Raw genomic sequence first — 9,664 nt, forward strand, 5'->3', positions numbered from 1 at the left:
TGCTTATTAAGGCTCTGACTTAGTGACCACCTTATTGAGGGACTAATATAGGTCTTTGAATCCTCTTTCCACTCTATTGAGGGACTATTATAGGTCTTAGGAATTTTCCTTGTAGGTCTAGAGCGAACATTTATCAGATGGCTATCCAAAAGGCGGCTATTCTGGGCTGCTGTGAATATGCCATCTGATTATCCAGGGACCCGATTGCAAAAATTTTGCCCTCGGGATACTCTTTGACTTAACGGCTAAAATTCTTCTATCTTTCTGTACTCGGGACTATTATCCCTGAGAAATTATAACTTTCTCTCGCATAAAGGGTATAAATTTTTCTTACCTGTACCCCACTCTTATTTCTACCATTGTAGTAGTAGGGTTCTCGTAGTCCTGTCAGTTCATTTATCTTATATGGCGACAATAATCTATCTAGTAATATAATTGTCACCAGTGGAAATGACAGTTCTACTCTGATTGATCCCTCTATATCCAGTGTGTCATTTATTTGACAGTGCTGGACATTTTGAGGCTTCATCAATTTTTTATTTTTGTACCACTATCCGATTTCTGACTGGGAGTCATTAAACCAGTAAAGTACCATTTTTTGCGTATTGAAACCCCTGATGAACCCACGTTGTGGGAGAAACGCGTTGGGTTACGCTTACAATTTTTAGTGGTCCGGCATAGCTTATTTTCTCGATGTGAACGACGTATACATCACCGAACCTGATCTCTGGAGTTTGGGTCACGTTCTGTAACATCCAACTGTCGGACTTATGTCACTTTTTCATCTCCTGATTAGGTTGACGTGTATACAATAGATTCTAATAATCCTGTCAGATTCTGCAAAGAGACCGAATACACTAAATGGCTGAGTCATAACGATACTCAGACTGACCGGTCTATTACTGTTTATGGACAGTGGTATCAATACATTTTTATCGGTTCCATGGGTTTTCCTGGATATAGATTTATGTGTGTATGTTCTTCCTTTTAGTTATTTCTTTAATAAAAGTTATATTTTATGATAATTTTTTTTGGTCAAGGGTCCACATAGTCAGTTCTTTCCAAACTAGTTGGACTTCACTGCCTCTGTTAAATTATAGTAATCTGTTTATAGTGTTTAAACACAGATGAAACGTGACTTTCAAAAGTAACTTTATCCTCCGTGCGCCGAGCGAACCTGCAAATCAAAGACTTATTGTCCTGCGCCGTGTGCAGCCTGCGTGCAGGTGGTCCGGACCACCTCCAGGACTCTTCATGACTCCCCGGACAGCGCCTCTCTCTCAGCAGGAGGTGGAGACGTTCTACTTGTTGTCAGAGCGGCCGCAGTCTCTCATGCGCTGTAATATCCGAGACCAACGCCTGCGCAGCCCATGCGTCCCTGTTGTGGGCGGACACACCCACTCCTACTGCGCCGACCTCGGACGCCACATGTGAGAGACTGCGGCCGCCGCTGTGAAGACGTGAAACACATCTCCAAGTCACTTGCTGAGAGCGGCAGCATCTGGGGAGTTACAAAGAGTTCTGGAGACGGTCCGGTCCGCCCAACGGATGATCGCGCGGAATTTGCGTACGGTGAAGGAACAATAAAGGCCTCCATTTTGCAGGTCCGCTGGACGCACGGAGGACCTTTCATCGGCGTTTCAACAGTATAGATGGATTATGTGAGAAATTGGCAACAAGTTCCCTTTACCGCCCGCGTGCGCTCACGGCAGCCGCCATTTATAGACTAAAAACGCGGTTTACGAATCATTTGATGGTAAAGCAGGTTTAATCCTGGTGAAGAGCGACAACAACGAGAAGAAAGGAAGCAGCGACTCAGCAACGCCGACAGCGGCCGAAACGCGTGGAATGCTTGTATTGCGGACAAACGTTACACATGGCGAGAACGCGGGGTGATAAAGCAGCATCTCCGGTCCTTTCACAGCTTCGCAGACACGAGGACCTTCACAAGTAGAAAAATATTTCCTCGCTCCGCCTGTCCTTATAAAAGACGGCGACTAAAACAAACGGTAGAAAAGGGAAGAAAAAAAATCCTGCGCGTCTTCTACGTCCCGTAGATCCCTGCGAGCGGCGCAGCGCCACCTCCTGGGGTCACATGTAAACGGTCAGCGTCTGCAGGATCATTTTCCGACACAGCGGACAGTTACGCTGCAGTATCGGCTGCTGCAGGAGGATTTCGGTGCACTGTGAGCAGAGACAAAGATGGCGGCACGGCAGCAGGAGGACAGTCTTATTTTCGTCTTGGCAGATGACGCATTTCTTACTCTCCTCCTGCTGCTTCAGTAGCTTCCAGGGGTCTCCTGCCGCCGGCTCCGTCTCATGAGAGGTTGATGCGCAGGGTGGTGGGGGCGCTCTCCGTGACCGCTCAGGTGGTACATTCAGAGCCGCGGCTGGTTGCACCCGCACAGGTGGTTGTGGATTGTGCGCCCGCGCGGTTCCTGCAGCGCCCTGTGCCCTGGCCGCCCCTACGGGCATGTCCTGCGCTCTGGTCCGCGCCCGGTTCTGGTCTCTGTCCCAAGCAGCTCGGTACATCCTGACCAGCTGCAGGCACCAGGCGGCGGCCCTGCGCCAAACCTCAGCGCTCAGCAAGTTGTGGACGAGTATTTGGACAACATGGCCGCAGCGGCGGAGTCTTTCTTGGAATGAACGTAATGCGGGAGAAGGCCTGAACATGGCGCGGGTGACCCAGATTAAGAAGAGCAGCAGGAGGACCTCGTAGAGGTGTCTGAAGAGGATGACGCCGACCCCCGTGCCGCAGGACACCAGCAGGTCCACCGCCAACTGGAAGGGCGTCCAGAAGAGGATGACGCCGGCGACGGCCGTGCTGGAGATCTGGGACAGCAGCGCCACCATTAGCTCTTTCCCTACGACGACCACGTTGACGGCGGTGAGCCAGAGTCCGAGGGCCGCCGACAGGACGTTCTGCACGCCGATGAGCGACACGTTGACCAGGCTGTTGACGATGTAGGCCACCAGGCCGCCGGCGATGCCCAGCGCCTCGCACAGCTGGCGGTGCAGGTTCTGCCCGCAGAGGGCGATGCTGAGGAGGCCGCGCTGCATCATCTCTTTGCTCCGCAGCAGCAGGTGACACGTCAGGTTCCACAGCAGCTGCAGAGCGTCCAGTCCGGACAGGAGGCCGCGCAGCCCATCCCCCACCGCGTGCACCCAGCCCACCGCCAGGTTACCGGACACCTCGCCCAGCCGCGCCGCCGACACCAGGGCGTTCTCCCAGCAGCGGGCCACGCCAAACGTGATGGAGCCCGGGAGGTTGAGCAGGAAATAGAGCGTCCAGAGGAGGAAGGAGACGAGGCTGGAAACAAGCCAGTAATTCAGGTCCAGCACGAACAGCAGCAGGTCCAGGAGCCAGCCCAGGCCGCTGACGACCAGCAGGATGCCCTGCATGGCAGAGGAGGAGGAGCGCTGTGCCCTTACAAGGGCCCTTCATCTACTGAGCAGTCATGGCGGCCTCCACGCTGCAGCTCACTCAGTCTCCATCCGCAGCTCTTCAGCTCCTCACTGGACCCCGCAGGTAACCGGTCCCGGCATACGGCAACGGTCGGCGCAGCAACGGACGGCACTCAGGGCGCCGCCATCTTGGTCCTCCAGCCGCTGCTATCGGGGAGTGCAGAGAAGACGCCTCAGACCGGAGCAATGGAGGCAAGAGCGCATCGATTCGTTCAGTCAGCTGCAAGCGGCCTCAGCAGCCGCCGCCGTCCGGGAAGGGGTTAATGTCAGCACGGTGCTGATTGGAGGCACGCTGGCCAATGAAGTTCTTCGGAGTGATTTAAAGTTTCTGCTGCACAAGGAGTATAATGTGGAGGGGGAGGAGCGACGGATATACGGGCGGACAGTATATAGAGGGGAACTGCACGGCGTATACGGGGAGAGTGCAGGGATGGACGGTATATATGGGGTATACAGCGTATATAGGGAGAATTCGGGTTTACACAGTATATATATGAGAGAGTGCAGAGATATACAGTGTATATAGGGACAGTACAGGTATATACAGCGAATACAGGAGTGGTGCAGGTATATATGTTGTATATAGGGACAGTACAGGAATATGCGGTGTATATAGAGACAGTACAGGGATATATGTTGTATATAGAGACACTACAGGGATATGCGGTGTATATAGAGACACTACAGGGATATGCGGTGTATATAGAGACAGTACAGGGATATGCGGTGTATATAGGGACAGTACAGGTATATACGGTGTATATAGCGACAGTACAGGGATATATGTTGTATATAGGGACAGAACAGGGATATATGCTGTATATAGCGACAGTACAGGGATATATGTTGTATATAGGGACAGAACAGGTATATATGTTGTATATAGGGACAGTACAGGGATATATGCTGTATATAGCGACAGTACAGGGATATATGTTGTATATAGGGACAGAACAGGTATATATGTTGTATATAGGGACAGTACAGGTATATACGGTGTATATAGGGACAGTACAGGTATATACGGTGTATATAGCGACAGTACAGGTATATATGTTGTATATAGGGACAGTACAGGGATATGCGGTGTATATAGCGACAGTACAGGTATATATGTTGTATATAGGGACAGTACAGGTATATACGGTGTATATAGCGACAGTACAGGTATATATGTTGTATATAGGGAGAGTACAGGGATATACAGCGAATACAGGAATGGTGCAGGTATATATGCTGTGTATAGAGACAGTACAGGGATACACGTCATATACAAGGGGAGTGTAAACATCCTTGCTGCGTCCACCACAACCCGCTGTTTCCCCCATATGTGCAGGTTTTATTCTTCTGTCTGTTTTTCATGTCTGCAGAAAAAAACCTGAAAGAAGCGCAATTCTTTTTTTCTGCATCCTTAAAAAAACCGGACACCGCCCAGATGGCGCCCAGAAGTGTCATTTGTTTCTACTCCACAGAGCTGAATGTGCGCATCTCGTCCGTAGAACGGATAAGAATGGCGCCTGCCGGGGGGTTCTCTTACACATTCTGTGTCTGCGCCAGAGAGTAACGTGTCCGGGTGCCGTTCGGGCGAAGTGCGTTTCGTATTACACACGGATGAAAAGAACACTGGGGAAATGTACGACCGGTTCCAACCGCGCATGTCTGATATGTAAATATATGTAAAAGCGAAAACCCTGACTGACCGACCGACTGACACTCACTCACTGACCGACCGACCCTCACTCACTGACTCACTCACTGACCAACCGACCGACCGACACTCACTCACTGACCGACCGACTGACACTCACTCACAGACTCGCCACTAATTCTCTAACTCCCCGATGTCGTACAAACATGACGTAGATTATGTACAGGATAGGCACAGTAACGGGGGCCCAACTCGATTATTCACTGCTGAGTGCAAAAATCCACAAAAGAACACGAGACATGAGCTGGTTGTTTTTGCAGAGACCATGAAGCGCAGGGTGATGATGTTTTGCGCAGGGTGATGATGTTTTGCGCAGGGTGATGATGTTTTGTGCAGGGTGATGATGTTTTGCGCAGGGTGATGATGTTTTGCGCAGGGTGATGATGTTTTGTGCAGGGTGATGATGTTTTGTGCAGGGTGATGATGTTTTGTGCAGGGTGATGATGTTTTGCGCAGGGTGATGATGTTTTGTGCAGGGTGATGATGTTTTGCGCAGGGTGATGTTTTGCGCAGGGTGATGATGCTTTGCGCAGGGTGATGATGCTTTGTGCAGGGTGATGATGCTTTGCGCAGGGTGATGATGTTTTGCGCAGGGTGATGATGTTTTGCGCAGGGTGATGATGTTTTGCGCAGGGTGATGATGTTTTGCGCAGGGTGATGATGTTTTGTGCAGGGTGATGATGTTTTGCGCAGGGTGATGTTTTGCGCAGGGTGATGTTTTGCGCAGGGTGATGATGCTTTGCGCAGGGTGATGATGCTTTGTGCAGGGTGATGATGCTTTGTGCAGGGTGATGATGCTTTGCGCAGGATGATGATGTTTTGCGCAGGGTGATGATGTTTTGCGCAGGGTGATGATGTTTTGCGCAGGGTGATGATGTTTTGCGCAGGATGATGATGTTTTGTGCAGGGTGATGATGTTTTGCGCAGGGTGATGATGTTTTGCGCAGGGTGATGATGTTTTGCGCTCGCTCTGCCTTCAGCCTTCTAGAGAAATTCATTGTCCAGCCGCGATTATTCGCAATCAAAACACAAATTTTGAAAATTTGGTGTGTAAAATGAAATCTATCCCCCATTAACCTATTAAATCCATCGGATCCAAACTAATTTATAAATAATGTGGTTCACTGATGGAAGTTCGGGGCCGCCCGCCGAACTGTTATGGCGTCATTAATAGGTTGCTGGTCTGCATGGTGCACTACATGTATCAGAAGGTCTGCCACTCTGTATCCACTCTGTATAGGAGTATACGCCAAGCAGCCCCCCCCCCCCTATACCAAGAGGCAGTGTGAGTGGCGGTCTCATCGGTGTCCCTCACAGGTGTAATTAGCTCCCCCTTCTGGTAGTCAGCGGCCTGCATGGTGAGAGGACGCACCTACCTGCCCTCCTCACTCAGTAAGTATCCGGCCGTTCTCTGTGATTGCTTTTATTTCCCCTTCTGTGATGCATTTATAAATCTAATGTCTATTGGATACATTGTTGCTGCTGGAGGCGCGATCCGACACAAAGTGGTGACTATTCCTCCGGACGGTTCCCGTCTGCAGTCACCTCCATGCGGCGCCTCCTGGGTAACACGAAGAACCGCGCAGCACGGCGAACATATTGGATTCCTCTGAAGTTACCACGACTCCGGAATATTTTCCGTGTGAACAACAGGAAATCACCGCTACCAAATTACCCCAAATATAAGCTAATATATATAAATCTGTCGGTCTGGGCCAACCACGCCCACTCCTGACAAGCCCCACCCACTCTGTAAAAGGGGTGGAGCCGACGTAGTGTTTATCCATCCATTTCTTATACTTGTTCTATTTATTTTAGTTTTTCTGGGTTTTCTCTCCACCAAACATGTCCCGATTCTACCCTCTTGTTGTCCGTTCAGTTACTTTAGACTACCGTATCTGGCTACTTCCTTTCTGGACCCAGGAAACTGACAAAGGTCCGCACAAGGCGACGTTTCTCCCTGGTGACGTTACTTACCATGTAAGCCCAACACACACGGCTGTATACCTGCCACAGCACTCTATATACCTGCCAAAGCACGCTATATACTTGCCAAAGCACTCTATATACCTGCCACAGCACTCTATATACTTGCCAAAGCACTCTATATACCTGCCACAGCACTCTATATACCTGCCACAGCACTCTATATACCTGCCACAGCACGCTATATACCTGCCACAGCACGCTATATACCGGCCACAGCACGCTATATACCGGCCACAGCACGCTATATACCGGCCACAGCACGCTATATACCGGCCACAGCACGCTATATACCGGCCACAGCACGCTATATACCGGCCACAGCACGCTGTATACCCGCCACAGCATGCTATATACCCGCCACAGCATGCTATATACCGGCCACAGCATGCTATATACCGGCCACAGCATGCTATATACCGGCCACAGCATGCTATATACCTGCCACAGCATGCTGTATACCCGCCACAGCATGCTATATACCCGCCACAGCATGCTATATACCTGCCACAGCATGCTATATACCTGCCAAAGCATGCTATATACCGGCCACAGCATGCTATATACCTGCTATAGAATGCTATGCAAAATCGCTTTTCCTGCCTACCAGCGGAAATCAATTGTGATTTTTCCGCTCACGACGGAAAATCGCAGCATCCTCTATTCACAGTCTATGTCTTGCACGGACAGCTTCCATTGAAGTCATTGGAAGCCATCCATCCCACGGCTCTTCGCAGTCAGCACCGCAGAAGGGTGGCAGGATCCGTGTCATCACCCAGCGACAGCGCGAGTAACTCTGTACTGCGCATATGCGACGCCGCGACATCCAGCACATCTGCAGCACAGAAGAAGTGACAGATACGCAGGGGTCGCCGCCGGGGCACAGGGCCGGATTCTGGTGCGGGATCCGACATGCCGTGTGCATGCGGCCATAGTTTTACTTAGCAGTCCTCGGAGGATTGTCCTCGGGCGCTTTGTGTCTTTCTGTTTCTTCACCCTGCCTGTCATCCCGGATCATTGGACCGGATGGGGCGGCTGTAATTGGCGCTCTCCACATTGGATGCCCATGTTGGACGAGGATCAGCTGCCACCCATTGAGGTTGTATACAGAAGGCTGTCCAGGCTGGCAGGTGTTGTGGTGCCCCCTACAGGCGCTGGGGTGACCCCAATGTAGCAGGTTAGTCTGTTTCTGTACACACACTTGTTTTGTGTTTTTTTTTCCTTACTAGGGGGCGCTGTTCTTCCTTATACATTTATTTGTGCAGATTCCATTTTCAGTTATCCAACCCAATCTTCAGACCAGGGGAGGCGGAGCTAAAGGCTCACGGGCCCGGGGTGCGAAAGTTCAGCTTGGGTTCCCCCTCACAACTTTCCTTCACGGCTGCCGAAAAAACTCTGCAAACAACTTTAGGCTGCGCCATTTGGCCTGCCGGGGATGATACCAGCGGTGAGCCGCAACCCCCTTTCCCATTAAAAAATAAAAGAATACATATATAATATACACACACACATATATATATATATATATATATACACACACATTTTTAGACAGGTAAGACGGCTTTTGTCCTGGAACAAGAGGGTTGCGTTACGATCGTGTGAATAAGCCCTCTGGGTTCTCCAGGACTGTGAGGCCTCATGGACAGAACGCATCTGTATCCACCCTGAATCCTCCTACCAGTTAACGCTGATTGTGCGCTGAAGTTTCCTATGGAACTCCGGCTGTAAATTTGAAAGGCACCTAAAAAAGTCCCTGAGATAACATGCAGATTCTAGTCCTGGATGCCGCATTGGATTTTTCCACTTCTTTAACCCTTCGGGCTCGGCCCCTTTTTCGTTTTCCCTTTTTATTGACCCGTCGTCGGATGTCTGAGGACTTGTTGTTTGCGGGACTACTTAATGTGCCGTATAATGTACTGAAACCCTTGTGAGAGGGGAGTGAAATGGAAGAAAAGTACAACTGCACAATCTTTGGCGAGCATTGGCTTTAGCAACATTCAAGCTGCAGTAAAAGCGATGAATTCTCTTTATTCTGAGGATCAGTGCGATTACAGAGATACCAAATCTCTATAGTTTTATTACACCCTCAGTGCTGCAGGACATAAGCTGAAGTCCTGGGCCGATGGTACTTAATGTAACAGGACATAAACATACGTCCTATGGATGCCGCGGGCTCAGACGTGAGTCGGCGGGGACTATCCCACAATGGGAGCCGGCGGGGACTGATAGCCGTCCCCTCACTGCAACAGTGGAGGAGTTAGTGGATGAAGCCTCTTCCTCGCCGTAGACTTCAGGAACAGGAAAAGACTTCTGGATGACTGAAGTAGGACGGTTCTGATGACTTCATGAAAACAAGATGAGAAGAAAATAAGGTGGAGTTTTGGGTGCCTGAAGGCTACATTGGGTAAGGTGAAAGGTTGTATAAAGAATTTTCTTTCTGAAGCCGCATCCTTATGTGAAGGACAGTCATAAGGGGTCTTTAGCCTTGACTTTTTGCTTTCGTTA

The 9,664-nt window shown here is 50.1% G+C and overlaps 1 protein-coding gene across 1 annotated transcript; it reads right to left on the reverse strand.

The window, feature by feature from the left end:
* Positions 1 to 1,749: 1,749 nt before the first annotated feature.
* RNF26 (ring finger protein 26) lies at positions 1,750 to 3,653 on the reverse strand. Its single transcript, XM_066606098.1, has one exon. It carries the CDS (start codon positions 3,400 to 3,402, stop codon positions 2,092 to 2,094), a length of 1,311 nt encoding a protein of 436 aa, XP_066462195.1. The 5' UTR covers positions 3,403 to 3,653; the 3' UTR covers positions 1,750 to 2,091.
* Between the last annotated feature and the right edge of the window lie 6,011 nt (positions 3,654 to 9,664).

Source organism: Eleutherodactylus coqui, chromosome 6 (genome assembly GCF_035609145.1).
Source record: "Eleutherodactylus coqui strain aEleCoq1 chromosome 6, aEleCoq1.hap1, whole genome shotgun sequence".
Taxonomy (NCBI): Eukaryota; Metazoa; Chordata; class Amphibia; order Anura; family Eleutherodactylidae; genus Eleutherodactylus; species Eleutherodactylus coqui.